This window comes from Spea bombifrons, chromosome 4 (assembly GCF_027358695.1).
Source record: "Spea bombifrons isolate aSpeBom1 chromosome 4, aSpeBom1.2.pri, whole genome shotgun sequence".
NCBI lineage: Eukaryota > Metazoa > Chordata > Amphibia > Anura > Pelobatidae > Spea > Spea bombifrons.
Genome location: NC_071090.1, coordinates 91021613 through 91038254, shown reverse-complemented (window position 1 = coordinate 91038254; position 16642 = coordinate 91021613). Strand labels below are relative to the sequence as shown.

The window sequence follows — 16642 nt, the reverse complement described above, 5'->3', positions numbered from 1 at the left end:
ACCACTTTCATCAAAAATCCTTATCTTCAGGTACACGCCCTGGAACACACAACCACTGTTCCATTTTTACACATGAAAAAAACAAAACATGACTAGCAGAATTTATACCCAACAGTGCAAAAACCATGAGATCCTCAGACCGGCATCGTAAAAGAATCTCCTACTAGAAATGAGTTTGATAAAAGCCTTCCTCGCTTATGCATTGTGCCTTTGGGGTAATACAACCTGGTGCTCCGTGAGACTCGGTCTGAGGCTGGAGAATCAGCGATCCTCTCCATTACTCAGGGATACTGCACCTGGTCAAAAAGCAAAGCCGCATTTTGAAATAGCATAAAATGGACCTACTTGCAAGAAGCTGTAGGAAGTGAGAGGATAGCTCTGCACACGCCTCCCCTGTACGCCATCATACTTATTGCACAGTACATACATACTGCAAGACCTTGTGTTTCAGGAAAACCATTAATGCCAACTCTAGGTGATTGGTGTCTGCAAAACCCCCCATATGCATTTGCTTCTTCCCAAGCCCCCCAGTTATTTGCCATGCATGAGATGTATTAGGCTGGACACATTTCCCGACCCGAGGTTTATTCGCTGCCAGCCAGCTTCAGCAGCGGAAAGAGTCCCAATGATTTAAAGCAAACCTAAGGTCACGGATGTATTTATGTACATTAAGCTGTGCCTTTAAAGAAAAAAACCTCTTAGTTATATATATTTGATTTTAGAAAAATCTATTCCTTATCAATGACTGTTTTTTACGATACATATTGATACTAAGTAGTTCTCAGTATGGAGGTTATCTCAAAGGTGGCTTTACCTAGCATTGTGAGTGTTTCCATTTCATTTGGGACGCAGACGGTAGACTACAGATCCATTGTTCATTTGGTTTAGGGAAACGGATAAGTATTTCTATGAGGTTGTCCAGGGAACCGCAATTTATTCATGAATATCAGGAGATTAATTTTCAAATAACAGTAAATATGCTGATAGTTCATTAAACTGTAATAAATGTTGCATTCTGTTACCTTTAACGGAGCCTTTAATTGCAGCGTCTTTTTATCGCTACTTGTGAACCGTGAACAACATGGCTACAACTAAAACATATATATTGCTTTGATGTACATATAAGTATTATTATTATTGAAATATTTCTAGAGCTAAAAAAAACCAAAACGCAAACACGCTGGCTTTAATTGTGGAAAGGCATTGATATGTTTAATTCACTAAGCCATTTAATCTCTGCCTTGAACTTTTCTCCTAGCTTTCAAAACACCTCTCTTCAGGAAACTCTATCCTTTAACGCTTTAATATGGATAAAGCAACAAAACCGACACAGAAAGCATGGGTAACTCTGCAGCTGCTGCGTGAAGTCCCATAATATCTCTATTGGGCTTAGAATTGCTGGCCGAGAGTCATGGGAGTTAGCAGCTGAAGTGTTGCTTTGCTCTGGACTAGGCTTTATTGTATGAAATATTTTAATACGGGAGAATATTTGCATGTATTAAAACCCTGCCTTGGAGTAGTAATATTTAGAAATCTAGTAGGTTATTTGGTAGGTCGTTCTACAGTTTTGAAGACGCTCTAAAGCCGAAATGGACTGCAGAGTGGTTTTATGAAACCTCCTTACAATACACAGTCAGTATTAATGTATTTATGGACTAAGGTAGCCTTGCAAGGGCTTTACTGACCTTTTCCAGGTGTCTGTATGATATATTTATAACCCCCATGACCTGCTCCTGGAAGAAGAGCTTGGCGGATCCTGTGCCATACGTAGTTACATTGTTGATGACTTATGCCTGGCTTTCCGATGAACTAAGCATATAAGCTGGTTTGAGCAGGACCCTTCTTGCACCTTGTTTCTCTAAGTAATTGCTATGGCCTGTCTACCCATTGCACAGCGCTGCGGAATATGATGGCGCTATATAAAACAATAAATAATAATAATAATATCAGCTTTTCTTGCTTAATGGGTAGTGAAGTTAGTGAGCTAAAATGTTATCTCTTCCGCAGACTTCTCCATTAGAGGATAAAACCCTTTAGGTTACTATGCATGTAGCTCTCTAAAATAAATATATATATATATATATGCAGTTTCATTTGATTTCTAGAAAAAAATGTTTTTGAGTAACGGGTTGCATTTTTTTTTTAGTACAGAGGGTTTCGCTAGCACGTGATATAATGACATAGCAAGTTTTTCATGGGTTGTTCCTTTTAGAACAGTGAAAAAATAAAATCAATGCACTCAGTACCAGAAAACACAACATTAAAGTAGAGAATAATGCTAAATCAATGCAGTAAAAATCTGAGATTCTTTAATAGTTTGTGATACCTGTTTTTAGCGGGTCAGCTGAATTATATTTACAAGGACTTCAGAGGGCCTTCAAGAATCTTCCTGAAGAAGGGACCTCTAAGGTCCAGTAAGCTCAAATGGACACCCCAGCTGCCATATGCATTTTAAATGTGGTCCCTTTGCAGATTGTCCCCATACAATACGCTCTGTTCAGACCCCGACGCATGTATGGAAAGTGATCCCAATGAGTTCAGTTGCTCCCTTTTCCTGCCACCGATTGCCTGCTTAAAGAAGTCAGATCACAGAGGAGTAAGTGCTTTATTTTATTCCTTTCTGAAGAATGCATATGAAATTACTTTGGGACTACTTTCAAATGCATTATTTTCTAGCAGGCCTATCAGGGACATTAAATTGTACCTTTGCACCCATATTTTAACATTCCCCCCCCGTGTGCTAAATATATCATCATCTAGATGCTAATATTTATGCCTACGTGCCAATAATTCGGGTGTAGGGGGAATTACACCCCTGCTCATCTATATAACACTCTGTATTCTATATAGTGATGCCAAGTGAAAAGTACAAAGAGCCTTCCGGTCCTCTGACCCAGCATTAGTGGAATTCTCCTCGCTCTCTGCCATCATCGCTGGGCTTTCTTACTATACATTGACAAATGGAAATGCACAGGATGCTTCTAAGCACTTGATGAATAATGTACACAAAGCGGATGGGATTTCAGAGTATCGGTGCCAATTTCTTCCCTCGATTGCCCAAGAGAAAAACTAATAGCAGCACCATCATCACTTGTGTGTTTTATTATGAGATTAGAAGCAATCTTTAGCCCTATACCCACCTCTACGTGAGAAAGATATAAAGCACTACAGGATATACTGGCACTCTATAAATAAAAAATATAATTACGTATATAAATATTAATAATATAAGAGAGATTGGAACCTGTTCGGTCACACTGGAGCATAGGGGGCACATATCATACTTTTGAGTTTGTAAATGGTCCTTCCAGTTGGAATGGATCACAGCGGCCGGAATTGCATACCATCCTTGTATTTGTTATGAAAGTCATGGCACGGGTCTGACTCGTTCTATACCCGCAATGATATGTGTCCATGCAAATCGATAGCAAGCAATCTGCTTAATACCCCCATTTAAAGAAGCAAGCACATTTTGCCGTTTATTTTGTTACACTCCCCGCGTTGATTTATTAGAATTACTAATAGTTTGTGCTTTTTATTTTGCAGTCAGTGTAATTGTATAGATATTTAGTTTAGTACTCACAGTGTCCTTTAAATGCCTTCTTCTATAGCAGGGCTTTCCAAGACCGTAAACTGTCCCTTTAACCAAGACGCTCCTTTTGTAATATCAAAAATATCCAACTGGGGACAGGTTTAGAAAAACCCTAATAAAAGGTGCAAAAAGTGCAAAATAATGTTTTCCTGCGCAGCGGTATTGTATAGTATGTGTAAACTACTATATGTGTATGACCTCGACAATGTGTATATACGATGTGTATGACTACAACATCAGGAGTTACTTCTGAGGATTTCAATATAGACAAGTGCTGATGGTAGAAAGTGATCAGAAAATGACTGATCGCTTCTCCTAGGTATTGTGTACTGTTCTTGAGATCTGATCTGCCATAAAGATATACATGTGCTGCAGAGTCCAAAAAGGTCTCATACCTGTCTTACTGGATGAAACGTATGAGGAATGTCTAAAGGAACATGTATATCTTGAAGGAAAGAACAAAAAGGAAGGGATATGATCTAAATACTTAAAGTCCTGGAGGGAAGTACAGTTTAGAGGTGGACATATGCTTGGGTGAGGTCTCAAATGAGATGGTTTGTGGTGTAGCTGCAATGTAAGAAATGGGTTGGGGGATAAGTGCGATGTAAAGTGATAAAGGTGCAGGACTTTTGAACATGCACGGCATTAAAGCTGTTTTTACGACCAAGGATAAAGTAAGGTCTGACATATTAAAGAAGTTACAAAACTGGCCAGACGGAATGGGCCGAGGCATTCAGATTCTATGTTTGTATGTTCCTCGTTCGTGAGCGTGGTGTCCCTTTTAAAAACACATTCTGACAGCTCAAGAAGGGTTCAAGCAGTGAGCTCTTATTACTTCTTAAGTAGTTGATGTATTTGTTGCTTATGTATGGTTGCTATATCTGGAAGGCTGTCTGCTCGCTGTATAGTAATGTCTGGCTGGAGACTTGATCTACTCGTGGTATCTCATGTGTTGGAGCTATAATATGGGGCTGGGTTGTAAGCAGTAGGTAGGTTTTCTTACGGCGGAGCTGGATTCTTCTGAATAAACCGGAGGAAGCTAATATCCTAGCTGGTCTCCAGTCTCCAAGGCGTGCTCCGTATGATGGAGGGGGCTTGTTTACCAGCCCAGTTTGAGATGCTCTCCATAATGCAGCTCTCGGGAATGTCTGGAATCCCCGCAGATGAGGCCTAACTTGCTTCTATATTTACCCTCCTTGTGGTTACATAGTAGACCTAGTACTGATTAAAGTAAGTCTCCCCACCCCCTTTGTTTTATTGTAACTCTTTGTAGGTAAGGACAGTCTTGTTCATGGGGGGGGTATAATACAGGTAATATGCCACTTCTAGATTATAGGGGGCAGTTGGAACATAGAAATACTAGAAAAAAAACAAAAACTTTAAATTATAACTCCAACAGTGGTAAATACACTTAGGGCATTGGAACATGTATGGCATGGGCATAAGAGTATCCTGAATATAAAATAAGACCATGTACTGAATAACATTTGAGGTTTATACAACAGATAAACTGTGCAGACTAGATGAGCAGAATAGTCTTAGCGTACAAACATGATGGATAAAAACATTTGGTGTAATTATCCCTTATTGTATTATGTTATATCGCCACACAGAATAATGAACTAATAAAGCATAGAACATCAACATATGTTTTTTCTTTATTATTATTTTTTTGTGAAAAAAAAGATACTACTCGGTATTTATTATTCATGAGAGCTGTATGTGTATCGTTTGTACATATGGACATACCTTAGACGATACAAATGAAAAGGATAGTCGATCCTGTCCTTGATGCAGTGCACTAACACATTGTTTCTTCCCAGGACCATCTTCCCTGGTCGATTACTTAAACTCTGGCGATTTACAAGGTATCCTGGAGACTGCGGCCAAATATTATTTACAGATTACCCAGCAGGACACATCTTCTGCCCATTTCTTTACTACTACTGATGGAGAGAAGGTAAGTTTGTAGGTAAAACAAATATAATATAATAAATATAACAAGGAAGGCAATACATGTAAACCCTACCATTCAAAAGTTTGGGGTCAATTAGCTGTGTTCATGGAAAAACAAGGACATTTTTAGCTGTGTAGGCTAGAGTTTTTAATGATGTTTATAGTTTATAGTAGCTTAGTAAGACTTACTTCCATCAAACTCAACCCTTTTCCGGGCTATTGATCAAAAAGAAGGCAAAAAAGTATCAATTCACCTTTTAAATTTAAACTTGGATTAGCGAACGTGCCATTGGAACACAGGAGTGATGGGAGTGATAAAGGACCTCTGTACGCCTAAGAAGATATTCCATTAAAAATCAGCTGTTTCCAGCTAGAATAGTCATTTACAACATTAACAACATCGGCACTGTATCCCTGATCCATTTGATGCTATTTTAATGGACAAAATTTGTGTTTCTTTCAAAAACAAGGAAATATCTAAGTGACCCCAGACTTTTGAACGGTAGTGTATGTGAACCTGTTTTTTCATTATTGATGTTATTACCTTCTTGCTTATGATCATGCTTAATTTTGTTGTGAAACCCTAAGCTAAGAGGTTACTAGTAAATAAATAAATAAAATACCACCCATCATGCAGCTTTCCTCATTACCTATATAAACCAAGGCGGCGGTTAGACCTATTTCATCGTCCCCCATGTCTGACAGACAAAGCCAGTGCTTTGACTCGACATACTTCCATCTGCCGAGATATCGAGCAGGAGTTCATTCTGTAAAGATCTGGCTGTTCTAAGTGCTCTCAACGGCATATGTGGAAGGAAGATCAGAGCGTTTTCTCTTGGTGCCCTCTGGTGTCTGCCTCACAACACTGGCCTGATGAACACTTTCATATTCTTAACGAGAGCAGCCACAAAGTCTGGGAGAAGTATGTCTACTACCCTCCAACCATGTGCTCATCACTAATCCTTTGTGTTGCCTCATAAAAACAAGCCCTTTATTTTACAAATGCTTCCACTCCTGTAAAGTTGCATATTTGTAGATTCGTTCACAACTTTGACATCGCAGGACCGATGCAAGTCTCAAGATATACAGGGCTTGTTCTTTTAAGTCAAGGCAAATGACCAACGACAAGCTTCCGAGCCCAAGGTTAGAGAGTAGCAGCCGCTTGCAGTTCCATAGATCCTGCGTGCTGCAGAGGAATATAACACAGCAGTACAGGACTAGCCCTACAATGTATTTTAATTAGGTTCGCACAGTGATCAGCTTTACCTCGCAGTCGCTTAATCATAAAGCAGGACCAGACACTAGAATTATTATGAAATGTGAGCCCCGCTGTCCAACCTTGATGTAGGCCAGTGACCAGAAGAAATGTTATTATCCAGAATGAGTTTGCTGCAGTGGAGGAACATTACTGTTAGCAATTACGCTCCACTTAGATGGATTTGAAGAAGGTAGATATACGCAGGTATCTTTCTTTGTGGTTATTAGATTGAGAACAATGGGAAAATCTTATTATCCTGTTCAGTTCCTATAAATTATTAAAAACATGGTCAGGTAGACTTGTATAATGTGCCATAGCAAGTCCCTGAAAAAGGCTAAACTGAACTCATCTAATGCTGCTTTCCACTCTCCCGACTCCGTATACCATAAGCAGAAGTCATCACAATATGTGCCTTAGCCCTTTAGACTAAATGATTCATGATGTGAAGCGTTTGTAGGGGATAGATACCTCGGCTCAGATGAGATATGATATGCTCTTGTGGATATTTTCGGACCTGCGCCTACGCATTGACGTGTTTGATTTCAATAGCGGGGAAGTGAGTTTTATTTGTTGTAGCTTGAAAAGTAGCGGCAGTTTGGTAGCGGATCAAGTCCATGAAATACAGTATAGAACATACATAAAAAGGAGAAACTCTGAAATTGATACAAGTTATAAGTTCTAAAAGAAACAGAAGCCCACATTCTACTTTTGTATTTGTTTATAAGCAGACAGGAGCTGCTTATAAGGCTGCAGTCATATGATGGAGATTTTTTAATATCGCTATTCTTGCCCTGCTAGGAGCTAGTGTCCCGGCAGCTTGCATCGGGCAGATTAGTTTGTTCCAATCTTTGTTTGAAAATTATTTTTTTACTATAAAAATAATAAATAAGGATTTTTTTAAATTGTTTTTCACAACAAAAATCACTCTTTCTAGATAAAAATAGATGCACGTAGCATTCGTGAGATACCACTGTACAGAGAGGAAAGTTATGGGAAAATGCTGGTTTTGGTAAACCCCAAGCAGACAGAGACAGGTAAAGTATTAGGGTGTTATGTTGAATGATGTTCTATCAGTACGTGTGTTGCATTTTACAGACGCTTTTACAGACATGGTATGGGCGCCATGACTCGTTTCTTAAAAATTAGACATGTGATGTGATTCTTGTGTGATGCATACATGACTTGTCTTACATATTCAGGACTTTGTGCTTATGTGTTTATTTAATACATAATAAATATGTTTCAGTAATGCTACTTCTGTTCAAAGCAACGTTAATGGCTACATATTAGCACTTTAATAGAGGTGTTTGAACGTTCTTTTCATTACACATTACAGTGTTTCTGTCTCCTTAGTTCTGGCAATGTACTTAAAAGGCACCTGGTGGCCTCTTGATGAAATCTTACGAGCATCCGTCCCCAGCAGAGAAGGTCTTTTACAGGTGATCATTGTGTGTCCTGTTATTAAAATTCCAAAGTGATCTGAAGTACTATTTAAAGTATGAAAACCAATTGGTTAACATAAAAAGATCAAAATCGTTTTTTTTGTTGTTCTTTTTACTTCTATGGTATCTATATCCATTTTGATTGGACACATTAAATCTATTGATCATTACATTTGCTAGAAGTCTGGCGTGCAGAAAACTTAAATAATAGAAATAAAAAATTACCTGGTGGAACTGTTTGAAATCAGTGGGTGTCCAGCTCCTTGCTGGGAGTATGCTAGGTTAATGCTGAGTTGAGACTTCAGTGGGAGCTCTTCAGTGCTTGCGAATCGTATCTACGTAATTCCAAGAAAAATAGAATGCATTGGGGTCTGCGGAAAAGAACTCCAATATGCGTTTAAAATGACTATTAAATGAATCCTCAAAGCTTAATTTTAGAAATTGTGTTGCCGCTATTCCTTAGATATAGTGAATAGTCAAGCAAGAAGACAGTGGTGATGGGGGGGTCTTGTTAGTGGGAGCTTACGGTATAATAGTTATAGAAAAAATTGAAATGTTGGAAGGATTCATCTCACCAGAACTAAACTCCAGAGAGTTATAAGTCAAGAGAACCGGACTAGGTCAGCTGTGTGATGCTTTCTTCCCTTGATTACACACTGCTGTCATTGTACAGGTCCAAACGTTTGGAGACCGCGTTGCCCTCTTTGCTCTAAACTGCCTGGTGTGCGGGTTTGCGGAGAATGCTGGTTTAGAGGACGGCGTCCGCTTCCTTCCACACTCGGCAGGAGAGCTGGCCAGGATCCTGTGGCACTGCGGTGAGGCTGTGGCTTTTTACACATACAAAAACAAAGGTGAATGCTCTTTGTACCACTAAATCTGTAAATGTTTTGCGATTAATTATAAAAATAAAATATGCATACAAAGTAGCAGTAGTAGTAGTGTTAGTCATCTCATATCAGCACTGTCTATTTAACCACAGTTCTTGCGGAGAGGATAGCAGTGCTCTTAAGCAGAGAATATCCACATGTCAGAAGACGCATTTCTGGAACAAACTCAAAAAAAAACCCCTGCAGTTGATAGATCCTTGGCTGGAGAACAGCAGTAGGGGCACTAAAGTCCACTAAACACACCTTTTGGGTGCCAGACCTGGAGGACGTGCATAGACCTAAAAATCCCATCTACACCCGTTTCATTGTTGATTAATCTAATGTGCCTCTAGATGCTGGACCCACACACAGTAATGAACTTCAACAGCAGGTACAACAAAAGCACTGGTAAAAAGTGCAATAGAAGGCGAGAAAATGCTAAAGCACAAGGGAGAAACCTGAAAGCTTGTAATGTAATGTTCTATACTGATGAGCCATATTGTGGATGCATGCCACTCAGATGTTGCTACAAAATCATGTTACAGGGGCGTGCTATAGCTAAGCTTTCTTTAGCGCACATATATGATTACTTTCATATAAGATGTAAGAAAACTATTCTCTGGGATATACAAGGTGGAATTACTTGGCTTCATACACATTTTTACAAAGCCTGGATTGCATAATCCAGCTAAACCGAGCTGTAGACCTCCATTCGCTGTGTATCTGTGTGTCCGTGTATGTCAATATGCAATGCTTTATAAATAACAGTGTCTGTTCAGTGCATTCGTGGTGCCCTCCTGTACAAGTGCTTTAGGATATTTTACGTGACCTCCGCTCTCCATTGATGACATGTTTAACTTGGTCTGCAGTGAGATGCCAGCTCGCTGAACAATGTTTGTGAGCGGCCTGTGCTGCATTCCTTCTTAGTGGTGTCAGTGTTTTTTAACAAACAGGGTCATTTTTGGCAGCTAGTTCACGCCTGGTTTACCCAGTGCCAAGGCCAGTATTAAAGCAACAGGAATAATTACCTCCTGTTGACTGTCCCACCAAACCGAGGTGACGGCATCCGCTGTGTGTTTTGACAATATACTCAGTCTGCTGACTTGCTGAACCGTACAGAGCACTTCCCCTTTTCACTTAAGCTGTTGACTGTCCCTATACATTATTGCACTGTTTTATTCCGTGGAAAAAGTTTATGCCGTTTTCCAGTAGAAAACCTTAATTATGCACCCACAATTACCGCTGTAACCATGTGGTCTCGAAGACCATTCTTATTCCACTTTAAACCCGCAGGCCTTACTATATTTCCCTAATATTTAGTACTTGTTATTGTTTAATGCCTCTTCGCCATGTTTGTATATTTCAATTCAGGAATTATTATTTTTATTTACATAGCACCAGCAAGTAATGTAGCCCTATTTAGTTCAAAACTGAGACAGCTCTAGACTGTAATGTTATATACTACTTGTTATGTCCTGTTTACCCATTGTACTACGTTACGGAATATGATGGCGCTATATAAAATAATAAATAGTAGGAGTGAGCTTAGATTTGGTGGTGCTGGGTGCAGGTATTCTTCAGTGTCCCTCCCCACCCCAGTAAGTAATGCATACACACACCCACACACTCTACCGCCATACACTAACACCCACACATGTATCATACACTGACACACATACTCATGGTAATACCATACACTAAAACCTACACACATGTATCATACACTGACACACACATATGCACGGTAATACCATACACTAACACCCACACATGTATCATACACTGACACACATACTCATGGTAATACCATACACTAATACCAACACACATGCTAACACCCACTCAATAGCATACAGTAAAAGACACGCACAGATACCGTTTGAGAGACAATCAAGAATAGAAATTCCGCAGGGTCTCTTGCAAATGCATAGGAGGATTCTGCAGGATCCTCTGCATATGCATTATACACTTTGAAGTTATAATACACACAGAAAGGAAGGATAAGCATCTTGTGTAGCTTCCCGGTGTGTCCTCATCGCTACTCACCAGCCTAAATCCGTTCCGTTTGTTGACCTAAAAAGTGGCATATTAAAAGCAAACCAAGGTAGTCTCTCGGCAGTGTGTTATTCTAGACCCATGATCACTGATGGCATTTTAGTTCTCACCAGCCTATCCCTAGGTGAAAAGATTTTGGGGGGAAATTGTACATTTTAGTAGAACTACATCTAAAAGACCAAATAGCAGTCCAAATATGTTTGTATGTTTTAGTATTCTGTGTAGTAATTTAACCCTTTTTTATCCCTTCATAAACTTGGGTGTTTTTGGTTTACTTCCCCAAATGGTATACTTTTTCATTTAAATGCAGACAGGGTATTCTTTTTGTACCATAATTAAAAGTTAGCATAATTTAGTAAGAATTATATGAAACGTAAGCAAAAGACGAAGCAAAAGACACCTTTGCCTTATTTTCACACTGCTGATGTGTAATAGAAGTTGCAAAACAAAAGTGTTTGTTGGAAGCTGATATGAAACATTCTGCAGTTTAGTCTGAACATTTTTCCTGATGTAGAGACTCAACCCTTAACCATTCCTTGGTCTTGTCTTAGATTCAGGATAGCGTTATGTCTATCCCATACGTGTTTACATTCCCTCACTGTATTAGCTGCTACCATTTCTGATGGGAGGCTGTTCCATTTATCTGCCAGTAGAAAAAATACTGTTCACCATGACTTGTAAAAAGAAAATGTGACTATATGAATCTGTATGATTCTCTACCACAGGCGGTTTATGTAGCAGCAGTAACAGCCAATGTTACCTGCTGCCTGTCCTGGACACAATCTTTGTCCGAACAAAATGGCGGAGGCAAGGCTTTGGGACAAAAATGTTACAAGATTACTGCAAGACCTTTGCACGGGAATCTGCCTTGGGTATCAGCTGCCCCATTTCCACAGCTATGTATCACGGTAAGAAGGTACATGTTGGATGTACGACATTCCAACACTAAAGACATTAACAAACAGACATTAACAAAAGACGTTCAAACGTTTGGGGTCATTTAGATATTTCCTTGTTTTTGAAAGAATAGTACATTTTGTCCATTAAAATGACATGGAATGGATTAGAAATACAGTGCAGATGGTACATGCAATATCTTCATAGGTGGAAGGCTGGAAGTTAATGGCTTTAGTGAACTTCATCGATAAGTTGGGATACTACTAGTTCACTTTATCAGTGATAATGGGGTTCCATTGGTTGATATAGGGTTTTAGTGATTGTGACACCACCATCTGTTACAGCTGTATGTAAAAAGTAAGAAATGGACTTTTAGAAAAACAAACAGTGAAGTGGGGGCGTTGAAATAAGTGACAGTTCTTCCATGATATTAAGCTTCACTTACATGGTGGTGATCCCCTAACATGCAACCACGAGTTTATATTCTTTTTGAACTTGTTATGTATAACTGATTTGTTTTGTGGTTTGTCTCTTCCTACCATTTGTTCATTTTTTTTTCAATTAAAGTTGTAGCAATTATTATAACTATAGCAATAGCTAAAGCCAATGCTAGGTCCAATATAAGATATCTGACAACGGTTTGGTTCACATGTTTTCTCATTATAGATTTTAACTGGACAGATGGTGATTGTACAGTATATGTTACGGAAAAGCTAGCCAATATAGTAGTAATCATTTATTGATTCAGTAGTATGAAGAAATATTGATAACCTCTGATTTACAGCTTTATGATCTTCAGTATATCAATGTAACACGAGGTTGACCTTTGTATCATCATTGAATAGCTAAATCTGTAAAGCCAACCTGCTTACATTCACATCTATGTACAGTGTGTGCCAAGTTCTTAATGGATCATCCCAAAGAAAGAGATCGTTTGTGGGAAGTGGATGCCCCGGGTGACTGGAGTCAGCGTACAAACATCTGGTTAAGCATTCAACTTAGAGAGGCCCCAGCAGTGAGTACTGTTAGCGTCTTAAAATTCTATTCCTGTGAGTGTTTTGAGCAGCCAGCTTCTATTTTTTAATGTTCACAGATTCAGAAATGTTTGATTAAAACATGGCAGTTACTTCCGTATAATAATCCATCATTTAGATTATGGTTTGCTTCATTTTGCCAGTCCTGTAGCTTGTTTCATTCATTTAGGGTAGCCTTCTGACATCACAGACTCACTGAATGAGTCATGACGGATGTCTCACTGTTCATCCCCTTCCTCAGTGGCTGGGGATGGCATATGTGTAAAACCAAAAGCCTATGGCTTTAGTATCAACAGGAAGACAGAGTTAAGCCTTTTTACTTGTCCTGTAGGACCTGTTCATGTAAACTTTTTTCTCAAATGAAACCTGCTTCTGCACTGTTCGTCGCTGGCCCATTGAGCTCTTAGGTCCTAACAAGATTGGATAATTTCAGAATGTCTTTGCACAAGTCTAGGCTGATCTATTTACAAAGCCAGCGATTCTTCCACCAGCAATAATGTGCCAAGATCAAGAACCTGTACCTACAGTATGCATATCTGAAAACCTATATCTTAAAATTACCAGTTGGGCCTGTTTTGTAGCTGCAAAGGTATCGCATAGCAAAGAAGTTGAGATACATTATATGGACAAAAGTATTTGGACACCTAACTATTAAACCAAGAGGGACTTTTCTCCATATAGTGTATCCTTTGTACTAGCTGAGTATGCCCTGCACAGTAGGAAACAAAAAGAATCACATTTACACAAATTACCAAAGTGTGAGTGCTTGCAACTTGAATGCTCTTGTATGTAACTCACAGCACTTAAAGTTGCAGGTACTTGCATGCCCTTGCAAACGACTCACAGCATCTGGTTGGAGTCAAGTCTGGCTAGTTGCGTTACCCCTTAACTCGACCTCCTAGCCATCTGTGCCACCAAATAATATGCATAGAAGAGAGAATCCTGGTGGTGTGGATTGAGAATCATCTAGGGAGGGGAGCCAAGACCATTTGTTCTGTAAAAGACCCTAAAACGTCTGATGGCAACCCTGATAATTTTTGGTGTCTTCTAAGGTATGTTATTTCATAGCCTTAGCTAGTTATGAATGTTGCGCTCTACATGCTTCATATTGTGAAGTTTGACATTGGATCCTCTAGTGCTTTATACTGAAACATAATTTGTTTTTAGCAAATGGCCACCATGCTTTTGTTTTATGGCTTTGCTATTACTGATCGGAAGTCATCGGTTTTCATTGTGATGTCATATTGCCCCTTCTAGATTCAGAAGACTCCTTCAGTCAACATTATTGGGCCTGCAGATGCCAATACCTGTCTACTGGAAGGGCACAGTCAGGATCTTGATGATAAACAGAAACCAGTCTCTTCTGAGAATGACTTAGATGTTGTGTTCAAGACACAGCTTGACAGCAAAAACAAAAGACATCAGGAAGACAGCAATGAAGAAATTATTCCAAAACAAAGAAAAACAAACTGAGATTGCAAAGGCTCCCGAGTATTCCACTGTGATTTTCTTAATGTTTGTATATCAGAAGTGAGTTCTGGAAAATGATTTGAATGGTAATTATATGTGCTAGCCATATGTGTTCTCACTGTGCACACGGTTAAGAAAATATATATGCAGCAACGGGGACAAGGAGAAACTGACCCAGGGAAGCAGGGCTTCACCAAGTGACATCACGTCAGACCCCCAAGAGTTCCCTGGTATGTTCTTGCAGCAGGGTATTTGCAGAGGCACAGTCTATTTCTGGAGTATCATCAGTGATAGCAAAAGAAGCTTCTCACATCCTTGCATCTGACAGGATTAGCCAGGGCATGTTGTAGCCACATGTTATAAGAGTGGAAGCTGCAGGGCTGCCTGATTTAGGAAAAGGCAAGGCTCAACGTCACTGTGTCAAAGTCTCTCAGTCAGCTGCTTACAGTGCCATGAGCAGAGATACTCTGTGCAAGTAGGAAGTCAGAGTGTGTGTATTTATATGTGTGTATGCGGGGATCTATTTGTATGAATGCATGTTTGTGCATCCAGTCGATAGTATAGTTTGTGCTTACTAAGCAATGATTTTAGCCTCCACAATGTATTAAATCGGAATATATTTTAGGATCCAATGCAGCTTGTTTTATAGAAGGTATCATTAACGGATGCCACTCTCTTAGCCTTTTTGATATAGAACGCCACATCAAGAACAATGGCTTGTACTACTGAAATTGAGAAAGTTTGTGTTTTGTGTTTTAATATAACAATTTGATTATGTTGTACTATATTTCAAAATGTTTGGGCAAAAAAGATAATACCACCCTTCTACTTGCACACATTAAAAAGGGTAACCTTATTTATTCACAATGCACTTTGTTCTTTATTTTCAAGTGGCCAACTGTGAGATTCTGCTCAGAAGCCAAAATGTGAATTTAGTTAATAGCAATTTGTTCTAAGCAATGTGGATCACATTGTCATCTTAGCTATACATTTTACCTATACATCAACCCTTCTTGCAGGAGACCAAAAGGTTGTAAAACTCAGCACCAAAACACGTAGAACAGCAGCTGCAAAGATCAGCACGCAATTCCCCACAACACACAAATATTATGAGTAGGCAAACAAAAAATGAATGTGCGCTTCATGTGACAAACTGTTAAAAAGATCACCTGAAATATTGTTTGATGATCCTCATACAGAATACATAATTCAAAGCTTGTAAAAAATATAAATAACAAATCATAGTGTATAAAGTGTAACAAATCTCAGCGGAATCTCCGCTTTGTGGAAGCCATATACGAAAGGCGAAAAGCGTCAGCAGATACTGGACTGGTGACTAACCCCTGTTTTCATTGAGTGCTTGGAAGTTTCTATACATTACGCTGTTTTCTTCAGGTATTAACACATCACTGATTATAGTATACTGAACTGAGTTCAATGCAGAATGAATGAGATACAAAATAAAATAAAAAAGTTCAGTTTTTAACACCTATAACACTCCAGGGGGCAGTTTGGGGATAGGTAAGGAGTGTTATTAGGTTTGAGCTGTGTGACCAAACATGCTCCACTTACAAAATAGTATAGCAGTCTTCAGAGGCTTGCTAATTGAGACCATCTATAGGCAATCATCCGTAAGAGCTTCCTAGAAGCCCTAAAACAGTTTTTGAAAGGTTTAATTACTGGGATGAGGAGGGGGTTTCGGCTCTTTAAACAGTTTGAATGCTGGACACACTGAAATAGCCTGTTAGCCGCCCCTCTCTGGTCATACAGCTAAATGCATAAAAGCATCCTAATTTTTATTTATTTACTGTATAAGTCGTCTAAAAGGAGCATCTACATACAATAAAAAGTATTCTTGCATCTTCCTTGCTTTTAACTATGAAGCTTACGCAATCACAGCAGCTGGACATGTCTGCTCCAAGTGGATCATTTTTATTTGCTTTGCTGACGCAGAAATGACCTCTAGTGGTGATACTGTGAATTACATTTAGTGAAGTAACCTGTCTCATGGTTGCGTGGTCACAGACTCAAACAATGCAATGAATAATCCTCGTGATGGACAGATAACGGTA

General features: G+C 39.2%; 1 protein-coding gene across 1 annotated transcript; it reads left to right on the top strand.

The window, feature by feature from the left end:
- The first annotated feature begins 1338 nt into the window (after positions 1–1338).
- LOC128491457 (protein FAM169B-like) lies at positions 1339–14799 on the top strand. Its single transcript, XM_053463778.1, has 9 exons — positions 1339–1342; positions 2337–2414; positions 5416–5552; positions 7741–7840; positions 8160–8245; positions 8922–9063; positions 11895–12077; positions 12957–13081; positions 14358–14799. The coding sequence occupies exons 1-9, from the start codon at positions 1339–1341 to the stop codon at positions 14571–14573; spliced, it is 1071 nt and encodes a 356-aa protein (XP_053319753.1). The 3' UTR covers positions 14574–14799.
- The last annotated feature ends 1843 nt before the right edge of the window (positions 14800–16642 follow it).